The 19,805-nt window shown below is 36.0% G+C and overlaps 1 protein-coding gene across 1 annotated transcript in view; it reads left to right on the top strand.

The window, feature by feature from the left end:
• The window catches only part of LOC139119685 (serine/threonine-protein kinase 10-like), a 50,958-nt gene that overhangs the window by 8,056 nt on the left and 23,097 nt on the right, over nt 1–19,805 (top strand). The window contains 4 exon segments of the mRNA XM_070683530.1: nt 13,341–13,392; nt 13,395–13,504; nt 14,671–14,869; nt 19,548–19,620. Of these exon segments, the coding sequence (XP_070539631.1) occupies nt 13,341–13,392; nt 13,395–13,504; nt 14,671–14,869; nt 19,548–19,620 (434 nt within the window).

Below are 19,805 nucleotides of genomic sequence, written 5' to 3'. Positions count from 1 at the left end.
CTACTTACAGAACACTTTCTTCTCAGGAGAGTGGATGAGTCACCGTATTGATACAGTCTCACAGGATGACTGCAACATTTGCAGTTTTTGTCTTTTAAAATTTCAAATTCGTTACATCAGTGAAGGGTACACGACTTGTAAGTGGATTGCTAATGACATCCACACAGCAGTATAGCAATGGCATGTAATTACCATGACCAGCCTACCCAGCAATTCCTCATGTTTGGATTTATCGCATCAGCCAGATAAATTTTCCTCACTTGGGTTCCTCCTCAGTCATTGGATGGGGCCTTCTGTGTTGAGAAGTAAAGAAAGATTGCCACAGTGACAAATTTGTGTAGTTTTGAAGTACTGTGAAGCACTTAAATAAGTACAAGTTAATGTTTAAAAGATACACTTAAGGAGAAGAAGTAATAATGCTGGTCCATCATTGCATGTCTGCAAAGGAGAAAATGACCTTATGTGAACTTATGTGTCGATAGTATTGTACCCATCGTTGGGCTTCATGTATCAGTGTATCTAATATCATACAAATTCCCAGTGCTTGTCATATCTTTTAAGGTCACATGTAAAGTGCATGTATTTTCCAGCTATAGTAGACTGAATTTGGCCAGTCAGAATGAAGTGTACAACCACACCCAAACCTTTACTGTACCTTGTATGTGTGGGTGTGTATATGTGTGTATTGCATCATTCCATACAGTTGCATGTAAAATTCCTGCTTACGTTGTAGAATCATACAAGAATGGAACGGTACCTCTTTGGTGAAGACCAGTTGATCATTTCAAATGGACTTGATAATTGGAAATAATGGATGGATTTACTGCTTTTGGTGATGGGCTGTTTGGAATGAAAACACTACCTGAGAATGTAACCTTCATCAATGACATTGTGTGTCATAGTTCATTGACCATCACTATTGTCATGTTAATTAATAACCACAACACCAAAAGTAGAAATTCCCCATTGCGCTATTTATCAGTGATTTCCTGGTGGTTATACAATACACCTACAATGAATAAAGATGCAGTTTCAAATCCATGTAGATGGATAAACCCCTAAACACTGTCAGTGATTGGTCATCCACAAGGAAATGAAAACAAGTTAGAATAGGATGGGTTTAATCTTGATGATGTAAATTTCAGACTGATTGAAGAGACATAGTTAAAGTTCCTTTAGTTTTATCTTTTTGTATTTTACTTAACAAAAAAATGCCATCCAGTCTTCAAATAGTTGTTTTTGATTCCTTTTCTTAAGCCATATTGTCTTTCAAAATGTCACTATCCATCGCGATGGATGTGGTTGATTGTTTACAGCTCGTGGTTGTGTGTACTTGCTCACAGTGGCCATATATGACTTGCAACTCAAAGTATTTAATTATTATGTTTTTAAGAGATAAACTGTATATTTATCACCAATATTTGATTTGTTCTGTGGTTACACTTGGACAAGCTTATTTACATAAAGTGCTTTTGATTTCACATAATCTCATCAAATAGAAAATGCAAAAAGATACAACTAATGGGGCTATAAAATGAGAGATATGTCACAATTACAGTGTTATAGATGTAGCAAAGGACTATAACATATCAACCAATCCCTCCTTTGGTGGGATATTTTGATACAATAAGGCAAAAATTGTGACAAACATGATAATTGCCAATATGGCTAAACAAGGAAATGGTGGAGGAAACAAGAGAAAGTGTATGTTCAATGAATATCCATAAGATTGTGATCTATTGTAGATAGGTTTATGTCAAAATATCAAGAGATTTCAGCTGAATGCAGGGTACAAGTGTACAAAGGTTATCATCATTATCAGTGCCTGTGTTTATGTTGTCACAACCTTCAACATTGATCTGACCTCTGCTAATGATTTGTTACTGGATGCACAATGTACCCCAGGCAGAAGCACAGTGCCAAGACAAGACTACATAAGACTACTTCCAACTCACATGTAGTTGACATGTGCCAGGCCACTCTGTGTGTTGATTTGTGATAACGATCATGTGCACGTTGTGAATGACAACGATCAGTGTTCTATTCTTTTCACCTGTGTGGCTATTTTGTCATTCCTTCCTGGAGTGAAACGAATGACGGTTTGGTTCCTTGAATTCATGCACATCAGTGATTTTGTATCTATTCATATGGCTGTCCCACCGTACCATTCCACAGTGTACAGGACATGTGAATACACACCAGCTGTGGTCAGTACTGCTATTGCCATGAGATGACACACTGTTGACTCGTTGTACTGTAGCAGACTGGTTGTCCAATCATTCCACAGAAGGCCAGTATAGACAATGCTGTTGGTATTTACCTGTAACCATCAAGACAACACAAATTTATCAACCAAATAATGCCGTCATTAACATGGCTGGAATTTTGACATTTGTTCATCGCTATGCAAAATTAGAATGTGTTTTTCTGGACAGGTAGAAGATTACCTTTCATGTGAACTTCTGCAGACATTAAACAAATTTTGGTCATTTTTATGGCACTTTCTGAGTACGGTCATTCCTATTCCCAAGCTCCTCCAAGTAATTTACAAAATTTTGAACAAATATTTACTTTTAAATTCATGTAACCTTCAGCCGCAACTGTTTTACCACATTACTATGTGACAGCACGATTTAGTGCTGTGCACTGATGTAATTATTCTACCTGGATGAAGTCTAGACAATAATCCTTGGTGAATAAATTGTGGTCTTGTGGTCAATGGCCATACAGGATTGCTTGAAGTCAGTGTGGCTCAGGGCGTGACACAATTACCATGGCAACAGTGCTTGTGATCTTGAACTGCCATAAATGTGAATAGTTTGATACACATGGTGCCCTCCCCCAAGTGGAGACCAGGGCCCATGTAACTCGCATGAATATTAGTCGGCAAAACCACTCTCACACCCTGACCAAACTAGTTGGACCCTGGTTTATTATGTTGCATATCCACTCTGAACAAAACCCTACACTCAGTCGGGTCCTAATCATGTTGTGTAGTGTGAACCTCACTACTATGTATATGGTCAGGTAGTCACCCTGATTGCTCTAAACATTACAACAGATATCTATCAAATGGCAACTACATATACATGACGCAGTGTTGAAACAAAAGATGAACAGTGACCAGACACGTGTATGGCAGAGACATCACACAATATTTCATGTTGTCACTTGTCTGTTTCAGTGTTTGTTTGAAATTGTTGGAGATTTACCACAGATTATAAAAACTTACCATGTGCCAGTAATTTAAAATGCAAGTGCTATCATGCAGGTAGTAACTTTTCACATCAAAATTACAAATTTTTATGTAAAAAATTTCAGTCACTTTCTGCCAGAGAGAAAATTGCTCGGACATATGTCTTCAAAAACAAAAAGTTTTAGGACATTGAATTTTTTCTGTAGGTCATGAAGGCTAATTAAGACATGGTTCAGTAGATTTTGGGTTGCTGTTTGTCAGAAATCACCAGGAAACTTAAGGATATTTTGCAAGGATTTCATTCACTTTTTGAAATACATGGTCAATCTGTATTGCTGGCTGTGTTAACCACCTCTCAATATTACTTTCACTTATCATGACGGGCTTTTGTCAGAGATTTACAGAAAGCCCCAACAGATGATAAGTGTTCTTTCGGTTTGGGAAATTGTTCTGTGATATTGGGCACTGTGAAACAGGAATTCTCGGCAGGTGTCTATTCCCCACAAAGGGGTCTTGTGGTGCTAATAAAATTGTACAAATGTTGGTGTGTCTGCTTCATGCTAAAACACCAGCCTAAAGGTGAGACTGCAACAGCTCTCTCTGACGTGAAAGCACAGCAGGCTACGTCATTTCCATGGTTACGGATTTTGCTAAGAGGGAAGTGCTGTCGTGCACTTCCTGCGAAATAACACAAACAGACACAGAATTAGCAGCTTGCTTTGTGTTTCTGTGTTGTAAGCCATCACTCATATTTCAAGGGTGCAGCTAACATAGAATAAACATGATGTATTCAGGCATTTACATAGGTAATGATCTTTGAATTTCATTCTTCCTTTATTTGCAAACCTGCACCATGCACCATGAAATATTTACAGAATGAAAAGAAGCCACAAAGACTTTTGTAATCTAGCTCCAGAATACAGGTGGTTTACCCAACGTGGTCATGCCCATACATATCTGTGACATTCTTTTAAAAAGAATTGATGGCAACATTGTACACAGTCCATGTATTGTGTATTCCAGTTATCTATTTTGGCTTCTCGAGAATTCCTTTCGTTCATTTTCTTGTACCTGGATGTGCAGGCCATGATCAGATAAATTCTTCATTTAGATTTGAGGAATGTGAAAAGACTGTGCATCAAACATGGTGAATCACTTCATAATACCGTATCTCCTGTGTAAGTTGCACTGTACAGTTGTAAGTTGTATAGTCTGTGTTTTTGTCGGAGACAGGGTTTGAAACTGTCACTCAAATTTCAGCGATTGTGGAGATTCGTGGCTGGAGAGTCTCATAGTGTATGTATTCGGAGAGATCACTCACTATCTGTTGGTAAAACCAATGACAAGGAATAAATATTTATGACAATAATTTATATGGATAATACTCTGTATATAAATTTCTTTGCAGAATATCTTGTCATCTCATGTGCAGTGGCACCCTTGTCAGACTTCACTACAAGAAATAGCAAAGTAACAGAAAAGTGACTCTATACATACATACACTCTATCACAGTTCATAGCACACCACATAACAAAGGCCTACCTCAATTTAGAATATTTTCTTTTCAAATGATCAACCCACGAAAGCAGCCACATTAAAAAGCTGCAGACAGACTGCTGTGATTCTGTACCTCAGACAGGAATTTTGTTTCATGTACTTGTAGTAGGAAGATTAAATAGGCAATAATTAACCATTTATACACAGGGCATGACTTCATGGTTGTCATGATGTGGAACACATTTCATGAAATTGTTCAACATTGGGTGTGGTGCTTAAGCAGAGTAAATGGACCAGCAATGATATGACCTTATGGTGACCTTTCAGAAACCTCCTTATATTGGGTGTCTGATAGGTTTAGCACATGTCAAATTGTAACTTGTTTTTGTAATGCAAGGATATTGACATCAGTCTTACAGTGTTACTGTAACTCAATCCCAACTCTTTCTTCTCAGCATCATGTAGCATGTTGTCCATGGCATGACCTTTGACCTCCAGTGGGCATTACCCTATGTCATGACAATCATTTAACCATGGAAGCAATCAAAAACCAAATAATCTTTGGTCTATACATACCTTAGGCATATTGTAAACATACTGTAAGTGTAAAGCAGAGTTCTAAGCTTCAGCAGAGATTTCACAAGCTACAATAGACATCTTGATATGGTTTTATAGGATTCCATGCTAAATCCAACAATGTCATGTCCCTTCCGAGAAATTCATAGTCAACTTTAGGATGTTAGTGAGCGCTGAAAAGTGTTCATATATGCTCTTTGCATATCATGTGAAATCTAATGTCCAGCAGCTGTTGGTCTGACATTTTCACATTTTGAGTAATTGAAAGCTTACAATGAGGTCATCAGAAAATGAGATCAAGAAGTCATTTGGCAGCACATTCAAATTACATAACAGCTCTAATTACAACTTAAAGTGATATTGTTGTCTGATCACATCACTGTTTTTGGCATTGTGCAGCTGTCTTTTGTTTTATCTTACACTTATAGCTTATATGTCGTGTCATCACCAGGGCCCAAGGGCTGGGCAAATTCACTGGGTTAATGTTCTGGGCTTGCTAACTCTTTCACTTGAACCAGTTAATTATAAAGAGCCAGTAGCTGTAACTGTCAATGATTTTTTTTTTCACAATTTTTTTGTTTCAACCACTGTCTTGTACTCCACAAAGTATGTTGAGGTACACATCATTCAGTGTGTCAGTGCAACCTGCATATGTGTAGACTACATTGTTATTGTTGACAAGTGAATTCTGATCCGCACTAGAATTCAAATGTAAACAACACCAGTGCATTTTACAGTATGGGCGCTGCAGTAAAAGACTACTAAGTAAGTAGTTGATGTTTCAACATTCTTTGGAAAACCGAACAAGAACTTGCTGTTAAAATGAAAATGATACCTCTTCAGTGAAGACCAGTTGATCATTTCAAATGGACGTGATAATTGGAAATAATGGATGGATTTACTGCTTTTGGTGATAGGCTGTCTGGAATGAAAACACTACCTGAGAATGTAACCTTCATCATGACATTGTGTTAAATGTTAAAATGAAAATAGTGAAAAAAATAATCAAAAGTTACTGGCCCTTTAAACATTCCACAAAGGTCTATGCTACTGGTAGCCTAGAATCCTATTCCGTCCGCTTGCCTCCGCACCTCCGACCCACGGAGGTACGGAGGCAGGCGGACGGAATAGGATTCTAGGCTATGCTACTGGAGGCGTATGATTTATACCCCTTAGACTTTTACAGCCCTTTGTTAGGTGCAATGTAGCCAAACAAGGCAAGGCTACTGGTTCACTCAGCTTTGTTGTCCGCATGGACAAACATTTTCTTAATTATTATGAGTGAACCATTTTCTGAATTAGATATAATTTATTGCAGGAGTACAATGTAAAATGTCATGATTAAAAATAAAATTCATGTAAATCATTAATGAAATGTTGAGCAAATAAATCTTCTTTTCAAAAAGTGGATAGATATAGCAAATTTATTTTTGTATGCCAGGAACACCCATGTAAGCTATTTCCTTCTAATGAATTAGTTATTTTCTTTGCACATGCACAGACAGTGATATGAATTAATGTTTTTACTGGTAGAAAAAACTTAGCAATTGTATTATCATCATTTGTCATTTTAAACTTCTCACGATTTGTTATGTTCAATTTAGACAGAACACCATTTGATATGCAATGCTTGTTACTAAGTTTTAATATGCTGTACTTCTAACAGCATACTGACTGATGCCGTACAATTTAGACATATAGAGTAATAACATGTTACAGACATGTGGAACTAGACTTGAATACCATAGGTGCACGTGCATATACTGCTGTATGCATCCGTATTTGTGCATTGCAACATCACTGGAACTTGTTTGAAGTGAATATTATTGTGAGCAGAATGGGAATTGCATTATATAATATAATAATATTAATATAAATTCCAGCAACAAATGTCATGTGTATGTGTCATTTTATTCTACACAGCTATTTGAATATGGATAGGCAGCAGTCTGATCTTCAGGGCTGGTTCTTGTTGTAGAATAGGGTATAAGGTCCTATTGTTTGTACAGGTTGCAGTGGATGGTTTCTCTTTTATGCCATTAACTTTTACGGATAAAAGATGATACACTTATAAAAAATTTAAAATGTATGCTTTTCTCTCTAACTGCATGACAGTTGTGCTATTCTTGGGTTGTGAATAATACATGTATAAGGTTAATTTTTAAAAAAATGGGATTTATGTCCAAGTACATCTTACAACGAAGGTATTGTCTGAGATGTGTAGCGGCAAGGACAATACCAAAGCATTTTATATATAAGGACATCAATCCCTGTATTTTGTAAAATAACCTTGTTATTATACAAATTTTAAAGTTGAATTTTACAAGGCAAGTCTAAGTATTGTATTTTCAAAATGCCCTGTCATATCATAAATTGCCTGAGGCAATCATATGCAGAGTAGGAACTCATGAAGTGCATCTGCTAAGCGTAGAGAATGAAAATTCAACTGGTGCAGTGCAGTGCACCTTGAAAAAATTATAGTTCAAAAGAATGGATTTCAAATAAACTCAAAACTCTTTATAGGCTGTCATCCACTGCATGATTTACTGATTGTCAGATATATATTTTTTGGGGAAAAAATTGTGAATCTTGTCTTGTTTTACTAGTGTTGACATAAAACTTGTAAAGTCCAAATAGCATCCAATAACACCCAGAGTTATTGGACTCTCAGTCAAAGTTATTGGACTCCTTTGCAGTATTTTCATCTTATTATCATACATTTTATCCTATACGTTTGAATAATCAGTTCAACTTGGAAGAAAACTTTCAAAGAGACAAACTTTAGTTTAATCAATGATCCAGTACAAAGTTTGTCCATGGACACACAGACGTTGGTGAGTCAAAGAACATGTCACCAATAATATGGTGAATTGCATGAATATTCACACCATAAATATCTATTTGGTTTGTGAGTTATAAATAAAGAACGTTTGTATATCATGACAGCTATTTCTAATACATTTGATTCCATTGTCTCAAAGTTTGTCATCACTGAATGTATTTGAAATTCAACTTTGTATGTACTTGATACTGAAATCATCCCATAGTGGAATTCTTGTAATTATTCACAAATTGACTCATACAAGTCAGAAACTCAGGTACTTCACAAAACACCTGCTCTTGTTTATTGTGCACAAACCTTTCTCTAAACAGAAAAAACCATTGGTACTTCATTGAAAGAATTTTATTGTATTTAAAGTGTCTGCGATGCTGGTTTAGTATGCATTTTGCAGACACAAGCAGGGCATGGCCAGGGCTAAAATGGTCTTTTTGTGGAAGGTCTCTTTCCACACTTTAATTATGATGGACAGGAGGAAAATGTTTAGGTCATTCTAATTCAGAATTAGTAATTGGTTGGGATTATTGTCTTCCATGAATCTGCTCAGAGTAAATTACAAAGTAGGGGTTAGGTTGTGATGTGAATTTCCAATCACTGCAGTTGTTCTTGGTATATCATTCATAGAACTATGACCTTTGCTTTTTATGAAATAGAAATATTTTTGATCAGTGATTGAATGGTTGAAGGATGCAGTCAGTGGGTCTGTTATTGAACCTAGGACAGTGATAGCTACAAGATGTAGCTATCTTTGAGTGGGTAAACTCCACTGCAGCCTTTTCAATGATATTTCACCTGTTGTTATGCCTTCATAAATGTTGAATATCAGTGTTACAAATACAAATGCAGACTCTGACATGTTTAACAACACTCTGTAGTGTTATGAATAATAGAGCTGATAGGATCAGGTTATTGCTCATAAATTTTTGAATTTTTTCCTACGAGAGACTGTCTGGAACCCTTGTTGAATCAGAATTGAAAAGCACTGAGTGTACATAAAGTTGACAAGTACCTTCAAGGCTGTGTTTGAGTAGAAGCACTCATCAAAGGTAGGCCATGCCAGAGAAGTGATGAAGGCCAATCAAGCCGGCTTCATCACCAATTTTGCATACATATCACCTGTTTTGCTGCCGGATCGTTATATCCCTGAAGATTATTAAAAAAATCAATTAAATAGATGTTATTTGCCCTCTGCAAATGATAGGATTATCAAAGTGATTAGTCACACATTTTATTTTAAAGAAATGGTGAATACAGCAGCTGACTAGGAAGTGGGTTCTTTTTCTGTATACATATATCGTTCATCTATTCTTAGCATCTGAGGTTAACTTGTTTTTCTCTTGCTTGACCTCTGACCCCGGGTTATTTCATTGATGAGAGTTGTCAAAATCATTTTGCTCCAGTAGTACCACTTACCCGCAAAAAATCTGTTCAGAAAAAAATCATCCCAAGAAAAGATGTAGTGATAAGATGGAATGAGTGCAGAAATACTTGAAAATTGTATATTTTAAGGACAAAATTGCATGACTTTGTGGCTGCGCTAAGTAGCACACATCACGATCCATACCATAATACTGTCATTCTCTAAATTGGGAAGTTGTAAACTTTGAAAGGGAAGTCGTTCTTTTACAATACACTCTCAACAACAATAACTACTTTTATACCATTTTGTCTTATTGTTGTGTTGTTTTTGTGAACATGGTGTAAATTTGGCATGAAAGGTAAAATTATTATTCAGTATTTTAATATTACTGTTCACATTGCACAGGAGGCAGATTAAAACCATCTGCCTCTCATTGTTTTGATAATCTATGCAGATATTATTAGCAAATTAATATTCATTTCATGATTTAATGTGTCTTAAATAAAACATCGGTCATTTCCAAAAATTAAACCAAATATTTCACAAATAATAAATTAATTTTTGCGTTAGTGTATTTTGTAGAGGATCAAACAGCTGAAAGTTGCCATTATTGAGTAGGTGACGTCAGTGCAGTCTGTTTGTTAATGTGCAGGAAGTTAAAAAGTGTGTTTGTTCCATGCAGTATCCTATGCTTTGGTAAGAGAATATTGCCCCCTGCCTTTGTGTTTGATTTGAACTGTTCTACTTTTACATGCATTTTATATTTCTCATGAAAATTCCACCGTTATCCCCTGTGCATTGTATGTCACTCAACTAAATCACGTGAAGGTGGTGGTTCTATAAAACTCAACCTCTCTGTTTATGTAAGTAGAGGCAAAATAAAGGGTTTCTCTTGTGGCGTAGACATAACCAAAATAACAGAAAAACAGAGAAGTTAGCTTGTTAACCCTGGTAGGATCCTTTCAGGTGAATATTTTCCCATGTGTATAGACATAGTACATGCAAGGGAGTTATACCTACAAAAGCATGTTGAAACCATTGTTATTAAATTTTAAATAATGTAAAAATGAAGCCTGTGTATTGAAATGGAAATCCTGGTGAAATTACTAGTATTTATGTGTAGAAGTTGGATGTCAGCTCTATGCTAATGTTTTTATACCGGTAGGTAACATATTCATGTTATTCAAAGGCCCCATGTTTAAAGTGTTTATCGGCAGTTTTAATAGTAACAGCAGTTGTCAAGTATTCCCCGTACAATAGATTATGAGTGTAGAATAAATTATATGAATTATGGCTACACAGTGTTTGCCTAATAATGGTTGCTGGCTTCAGCGTGTAGTAATTTTCATGTACAATTGCCATCCATAATTCTAGATTAACCAATCCAATATTGGTTTTCAAAAACAGATCTGCATGCATCGTGATTGCCATAAATAAACCTGGAAATTAATTATATAGGGAAGTTTGACATGTGTATCAAACACAGGGCCCATAATCATGTATCAAAAACGGATATAAATAGTTGTATTTTCATTGCTGCTACTATACCTAATATACCTCGGGAAATCATCCTCAGCTGTCAGTCAGTGAATGATAGACGTATATTCACATACACGTGTACATACTTGAATGTATCTCCTTTACACAAGTGTGTGCTATTGGCCTGAAAAGCAGAATATATTGTGAAGGCTATTGATAGAAAATGAGTGATGCTGCTGTGGAGATGGTCGTTCACCTTTCAACATTGCACATTGACAAATTCATGTGTGTGATCAAATCAAGCAGACACAGGATTTGTGAAATCTGTGATTATATAACCAACAAAGTCTAGGTGAAAAATGTGTGAGCCTCATTGCAGTGGTACAGTGTAGCTACCTGATAAGCTGAATATTTGTCCTTCATCAGTTGTTGTATCGTGATTCATAAACAAAACTGTCTGTCAACTAGAGAGTTGTTTACTTTACAATAAGATGTACGAGGATGTAAAAAAGTTGTGATGTGTTGACTTCAAATGCCAAGTTAACTTCAAATGCCAAGTTGTTGATGATGCTGTATTGCAGTTGCGATGCCAGAATAGATCTTGTCAGTGGATATCACATTTTGCTTGCAGATAAGGTTTTACTTTTCAACCATTAAGGATAGTCACTGATTATTATCATTATAATTTTCATAATAAATAAGTTTGATGTTGGCTGCTATTCTGAGAAATTGGTAAGATATTAATTTGATGTTGAATGAAAACAAGACTAGCATTGGATTTGAGGTACACTGAAGCCCTGTGTGAATGACTACATTGTACTTGCACACAAGTGACTGGCAGGTAAATATGCAGAGAAAAGAAACAACAAACATTATATGGATGGAAAAGCAGTACACAATAATACTAAAAAATCCCTTGATTAGTTTGAAGTGGCTCAGTTCTTCTAAGCTGCTCCTATCTTTTATTTTTATTTTTTGGACATTTTGATGTCAGGACTTGAAAGAAAAATTGTACTGTTCATTCATGTAGAATAATTTTAGTGAAAGATGTCTTCAGGTATTCTCAATGTAGCATTCATTATATATGCAATGCAAAAAATATATAGAACAAGTTTCCATTTATGTATAGGTGCACACACACACACTTTTCTCTGTTCTGCACTATCTCATATAGACAGTCTCAGAAAAGTGACAGTTAGAATATTTCTGTAGTTTCTCTTCACTTTTTGTGACAATATACAGAACATGTTGTAACCTGCAAGAAAATGCTAATATTTTGTGCAAAGGAGAAAGTTTTTCAATATGTCCGTTCAGGATTCTTTGTAAACATGAAAATATTCATGTAGCCTGGAAAGTGAACCGAGTGTTGACAATGTAGTTTACTTTAAAATTTTCTACACCACAAACGCACTCCCTTCTGAGAAACAAATGAACAAACATAACAAATGACTAAATACACCATGAAATACACTGTTGTTATGGGAAACACAGTATGCCAAAATGAAATTGTACACATCTTCATGAGGAGGATGTATGAATGAATGAATATATTGTTTGCACACACTTACTACTCCAATTTCATCCCAAGCATTGATGTAAATATTTGTAATGAATTCACTTACACGTGTAATGACTGGGTGTTCACCAAATGTATCAAATTAACTGACATGAATCATAGCTGTAGTAATCTGGGATTAAATATTTTTGGATTGATTTATTATTTGGAATCTTCTGTAGTGTAAATGCTATTGGTATCACATGGCTGGCCTTGTTAATCTGTAACTTTTCATTTGTTCTGACCCCGCTCCATCCACAATGTTTACAAGGATTTCTGTTCCTCCTCAAATTGGGGGCACAGGTACATTGCTTGCTGTAATACTGGATTCCTTGCCAAAGTCAGTGTGTCCAGGCAATGATCTTCAAAGTTTAGAAATCAGAATGAAAACAAAAATACAGCAACAAATAATTGTGGTGGTGTTCAAAGGATCAGCAAGTCTGGGCATGTTGATCAGGAACATGAAAAAAAATTGTTCTTGAGATGTCGCTTGAATGCATAATAAGGTAAACCATGGCATATCAATGAATGATTCTTTTGATGTCTAGAATTTCCTCACATATTATGATGTAATGTTTTCAAAGATAGTCAGTGCAGGCACATTGCTGTTTCCTTTGGTAAGAATCTGATTAGTATGAATTCCCTGAACCAACGTTTTCAATTCACACGCAAGTGAGATCAGAATTTGATGAAGTTAGCTTCAATGAGCTGCAATTAGTTTTTGGGTCACCCAGGGAGATAGCCTTCCTACTCTTGCTCTATAGAGGGCGCTGTACTTGACCTGCCAATTTACTCAACACTTGATTTTGACAGATTCTTCCGTGTTCTCTCTTGCAGTGCAAACACAAAGAAACAGGGAAGTTATCTGCAAGTAAAGTAGTAGAAATCAAAATGAAGAGGAACTAGATGATTACATTGTAGAAATTGATATCTTATCAGAATGTGATCATAAATATATTGTCAAGCTATTAGAAGCATATTACTATGATTATAGACTTACGGTAAGTTTGCATTTTCATAACATTTTCTTAAAGCTTATACCGGTATGCATTTTCATAACTTTTTCTGTGCATTTTCTGTATTTCAGGTGAAATTTAGCTATCAGATTTTACCAGAGATTTTTCAGTTTGAGATTATACATCTTCCAAAGAATGATACCTCCTAATTTGTGTTTGCAGGTTGCTCACATTTTCAGTAACATACAAAGCACTTCACATCCTTAGACAACAAGCTTGCATTAGTAATGAAGCCAAGGCGGGATTCCATGCCTGTTTCCGTTTATACACAACACAATTAGGCAATGCAGAAAGAATTCTACATATGTTAAATTACACGAGCACAGCCTTTAGCAATCATGAAACTCAGGATTTCAGTTTCAAATGTGATTCTACAATTTCACACATCAGGTCCTCTGTGTTTTTTACAAGGCTGTACATTCCACAAAGAAACGCAAAGTGTTGTCATAATGAAGAAAAGCTCAACACTTGTTATGTACATCAGTAAAATCAAGTAATTCATTTGTTACAACAAGGATGATATCATAAATCATACAAGGTGCTCTCAAGTGTCCAGTTCATGGATGACAATATTCAGCAGCAGACATAAATATGCTAACATGAAACCACAACAGTTATGATTTGATGCCCAATTATTCCATCCAAATCATATTTGAATCATGTCAGAGATGTTGGTTGACTGAGAATTGTGATAACTCAGTGAAGATGACAGCCTCCCTGACTTAACCTTCAATCTGTGGTATTTGTATAAATAGTGATGTTACACAGTTATGTGCAGGGTCCATATGCTCCCTGAGAGTCCTTGAAAGTTCATGAATTTTTAAAGTCTCCTGAAAAGTTCTGGAAAATGTAATTGAGTCGTGGAAAATTGATAATTCACCCACAATTTTCAAAAATGACCAGATAATCAGTCATTTTATTGTTAAAATGATGTCTAAAATGATTTATAAAAAGTGTATCATAAAATGATGTCTAAAATGATTTATAAAAAGTGTATCATAAAAATGATATCTGGAAAATGGTGAGTGTATGGACAGTGTTTATAAATTCCAAGTGACATTTCCACCTGTACAAGGTTATTTCAGAATAGAATTTGTTTCATTTCAACATATGTCGCATGTGGAATAAAACTCCGCTCTCTTACTCTGCAGTTATTTATAGAATTCTGTGAAGGTGGAGCAGTGGATGACATCATGCTTGACCTTGAGAAACCCCTCACTGAAAAACAAATCCAAGTCATATCTCGGGAAATGCTGGAAGCCCTGGAATATATACACAGTATGAAAGTCATACACAGGGATTTAAAGGCAGGAAACATTTTATTGACAATGGATGGAGAGATTAGGCTAGGTAAGTCTGCAGTTATGCAATGCCGCTCTAAACTCTTGTAGGAAGGATTTTGCTACCTTGAAAAAGTATTAAAGTTGTTCACTGTAATCTGTTGAAAACAGCAAAATTGTATCAAGACTGTTGGAGGAATATTCAGTGATAACCTTATAACGCTGTTGCAAAAATTCTATCATGTCACTTTGTCAATCAAAATAGAATGGCCAATCAACAAGTGCATTACAAATTCATTATGTGATTTTTAGAATGGATATGTGTGATTGGTTCATGTTTTCCCATTATAAACAAAATGGAGAAGCACTCTGTCTTGTTCAATACGTTAAATAGCTTTACAGAAATATTTGCACTTTCACCTCAGGATCTGCTTGTTCTTGGTATGGTAAAAACACTTGGTGAGATAGTGAGCCTAGAAGTCTGGGATCAACAGGTTTCATGGTTCAGTAAACTTTTGTCTGTGTCTAAAGAAAACGGGGTCATTAAATGTTAGGGCAACGCACATACTTCAAATGCTAACTCTTATCTTACACTCACTATACAAGGGTTTATGCCTGCATTCACCATGTAAGAATGGCCACATAGACTCGTCTCATGGCCAGCATGATGCCACAATGGTTTGTCAATGCAGTTTTATGTAAGATTCTTATCAGTGAAGTGAGTTTGAACCTGAAAGTTCTGGTTTGTAAGTTATGCAAGATCTGTACAAGGTGTATTCACTGACTGTGAGGTGATTAGCTGGGGTTGACTTTACTTGCAGTTATTATCCAGGTATCCCAAAGTTGTGCAGTTCTTATGGAGTCAAAGGTCACAAAGCAGAACAAAATCACGCTGTCTCCCATTGTCACACACACAGGAACTGATGTACTGGTAGTACCATTGTCTGTTTGTTTGCCTGTCTGCCTGTGTGTGTGTCTGTCTGTGAACATAATGTCTCAAAAATTGAAGATCAGATTAACCTGCCAGGAGAATTGAAACAAGTTTAAAGTTAGTAAGGCTTGCATATTTAGCATGATATGCATACTTACTGAATTTTGAGCTAACCCCTTATATGACCACTGATATAATATTATGTGCTCATGACCACAAACTTTGCACTTGTACTAAATTGTAGATTTTAGGGCCAATTTTTTTTTTACATTGCATAGATAGTGACATGTTACAATGGCTTTACCCAAATGTGTACAGCTGATGACAATGCAAATTTAAAATGGTCTTCTTATTTATAATCAAAATATCAACTTCCAAAAAAATCATTATTTCCGATAACTTTAAAATTTTGTCAGCAGGTTTCTATGGGTGATCTCATTCAGAGGTTCTAAAATGATGACAAAATGTTCACATTCAGCTTTCTGTTCAAAATACTCAGTACTACCTTCAATAACAACTTCGTAAAAACCTAGGTTTGTTAAAAATGTTTTTACTTTCATTGAAACAAATTTGAAGTGTTTTTCAGCAATATGAGCTCAGTGTGTATTTAAAGTTACCGGTAGAAGGTAATCTATACTATTTGTAGGGCTTTGAATATTTTGAAAAAAAGATGAAATGAACAGGCAGGTATCAGCAAGCATGCAGTTTGTGAGTGAAATCTTCTAACAAGTCTGCAAGACAACTGTTTGTGTGGTCATTTGATTTACAAAAATTTAATCCGGCATACTGTAATATGTATTCAGCAATTTTTCAAATAGTCGTGTATGAGATATTGACACAGTGGGTGTAGTCATATTGATTTTTACTTCCGCAGTGTAATCAATCAAGTAACCTGTCTCTGTTTACTAGTTTTATGAGAGAGAGGAAATGAATTCTCTACTGCACAAGCTGAAACACATGTCTAGGGCAAATAACTTGAGCTGATTTGTTTTGTATCAAATGTTAGGTAAACCATAATATAACGGTATTTGTATTGTTGGCAGTGTGCAGTCGTTCTTTGGCATTTTGAAAAATGTTACTATTTAGGTGTTATCTCTTTTTAGACAAAAGTGGCCATTTCTTTTCAGACAATCTACCATTTTGTCAAAATTCCCCTGCCCCTCCCTTCATGAAACTTCAAAACAATGAAGTAATGTTTTGTTGAAAATTAGAAAGGAGACATTAATCCTGGAGATGTTTACCTCTCACAGTTCAGGTTATTTCTTCCAGGGTTTTAAGAATATAGTGAGTGTAAAAGTAGAATTCAGAGTCATTGGTGCATAAAGTGTCAGATTGGATGAATAAACAGTTTTCATGCTGTGAGGGTTTATCCTGTAACTTGCAAATGGTAAAATGATCATTTTCATTTGAACAGAAATATCAGCTATCATTGTTGTGTTAGTCTTAAAACTGCCAAAGTGTCTGCCCTGGTTTACTACGTGAAATATCTGTTTTCAAGCACTGCTGAGAATATGTCTGCATAGTCAAAGTCTATTTTTGAGAAAAAACATCTTAATTTCAGTGGTTTGATTTTATGTTGCAGAATTGGACAATTGCTGAAATTCTCCAGTAATGACTTAGACCCTAGTTTTTTTTAGAAATTTAGCCATGCAGGTTCTGTATTGGTCAATAATTGTATCAACAGCGTAGATATTTGAACCTCCTTGACAACATCTCATACAGTGTTTCCGCTGCCGTTCGCCAATTAGGCAATTGGCGAATGGAATGTCCATTTGGCGAATTTTTTTGAAGGCCAGTTCGCCAGCCTGGCGAATCCAAATTCCTAATGCGGAAGTGTTGAGTCATTGCCACTGTTTTCCCTCTTGGCCTAAGGGGTTTAAAAATGGGTGGTATTGCGCACGCTCTGTTGACTTTTAAACGTAGTCTAGGGGGTTTAAGCTGAACGTAGCTAAAACGTTTTTAATGACCAGCCATGATTGATTAGAATAGCACGCGTGGTGCATTGACGGCTCGCTTACATAATGACCTCTTAGTACGGACAGAAAAGCAGCCGACACTGATCAAAGTTCAATAGGGCCAGCTGAATGCAACCCGATAGCCAGAGACCCTGAATTGCTACCGGTAAACTCTCAGTCACTGGCGAGCTCCACTGCCTGTACAAGTGAAAGCAGCAAGAAACGCTAGAAAACGTGACCAAGGGCAGTGTTGAGAAGAAACGTAAATTACAGGAGGAATGGTTTGTCGAATTCCCTTGGTTGATTTTTGAGAAAGACAAACAAATGTTTTTCTGTAAAGTGTGCCAATCAGCAGGGCAGAACAATATTTTGACATCTGGTCGGTCATTATCATGAAGTTTTTAAAAAAGACAACTTCACCAAACATGAACGCACTGCAGGGCAGGGCACAGACTGGCCAGTAAACTGTAAAGCCCCAAAGCAAAAAATGTCGACAGATTAATGAGGATTGCAATTGTAGGCCCTGATTTTAGAGCAATTTGACTTTCAAAACAGAGCTTTCACTGTTTGGTCAAATATGAAAGACAGAAGAATATTTTGTTCTGATGTACTTTGTAAACTAAATGAACATGAATCATCAAGTATACTTGTGGAAAAGCTGAATGCTTTTAGAGAGATCATGGATTGTGAAAGTGAATCACTGACTCTAGGTCTGTCCAAGAAAGTACCTTGATGATCTGTCAGTATGGGGACAGTGTTCAACAATGTGTGGATACAGTATCTTGACGAACGAGAAATAAAACGTTGTTCACATGACTGTGTTAAAAATATGTGTGTGAACATGTGTATGTTGTTTTCTTTGAAATATACCACTGTGTTCTCCCCAGAGCATTAAAAACATTAAAAACACATTACCATAACAATTACCTGTATTGTTATGCAAATTAGCCACTATATGATTTTTTCCCTGGGAAAACTCTGTGGGTCACGCTCATACTGAAACATTTTGGTTGCAAAATGGTGGCTAATCAGTTTTGATGCTAATTAGCCAGTATGGCTAACAGAAAAAATTAGCCAGAGGAAACACTGTCATAAATCACCCTAATAGGTATTTGACCCCCCTCTCTGATCACCATGGAAAGTCACAAAATCAAAAATTTGACCTTGTCTGCTATCATCCAAGTAGTCATAAAACAGGATGCCTATATCACCCAAATTATCCCAGGAGGATTGTTTGCAGACTTGGCAGTTTTTATCTCAACAACACCTGTGTAATTTATCCCGTACTTTAGAAAGATTCCAATACAGCAGTATTGAGGTATTGAGGTGAACTGGATATGTTCCAGTGTTTCAGACAATTGATTTCAGAGAAAATGATATTTTGACGAAAAGTGAAAAAGTTTGACCCCAAAACTTAACAAAATTTTTTAATTGTTTTGAAATCATTTAATGCGATCATTCCCAGAAACCTACAAATAACATTTCAAAATTATTTTACAGTTAGTTTCAGAGAAAGGATATTTTTACCAGAAATGAGAAACTTGCCTCAAAAATAGGAAATGCAAATTTTGTCATGTGAGGGAAGTCGTCCCTACAATCTGACATGCCAAGTTTGAAAGCCATTTCATATTACTAACTCTCTCTCCAGTTTGTTTGTTACTCATGTGATTGAGTGATATTCTTATCATGAAACTATTATGGATCCCACACACTGTGAATTTTCATCATGATTTGAATTAGTACTTCACTTGCCTAACTTGAACTTTTCTTCAAAGCTGTCTCTGATACTGTGATAAATAATGGAGGACAGACTGCAAACTTTCTGTGTCTATCATTCATTGCTATTCTCCTTGTCATTTCAGCTGATTTTGGTGTTTCAGCCAAGAACTCAAAAACCAATCAAAAGAGGGATTCTTTTATAGGAACACCGTACTGGTAAGTGCTGAAAATTTACATACACAGAGAGAAAGACCGTGTAAGTTAGAGAGAAATAAATTATGTGTAATGTCAAGTATGTTAATTTTTAGCTCAAAAATACAAGACAAACTGATTGGCATTTTCACATAAAAATGTTCTTTACCCATGAAGGGTGGAGTGATGTCCCTTCTATGAACCTCTAT

The sequence above is a fragment of the Ptychodera flava genome, chromosome 20, assembly GCF_041260155.1.
Source record: "Ptychodera flava strain L36383 chromosome 20, AS_Pfla_20210202, whole genome shotgun sequence".
Classification (NCBI taxonomy): domain Eukaryota; kingdom Metazoa; phylum Hemichordata; class Enteropneusta; family Ptychoderidae; genus Ptychodera; species Ptychodera flava.
Note: the sequence above shows the minus strand (reverse complement) of the source record. Positions and strands in the feature narration are given on the sequence as shown.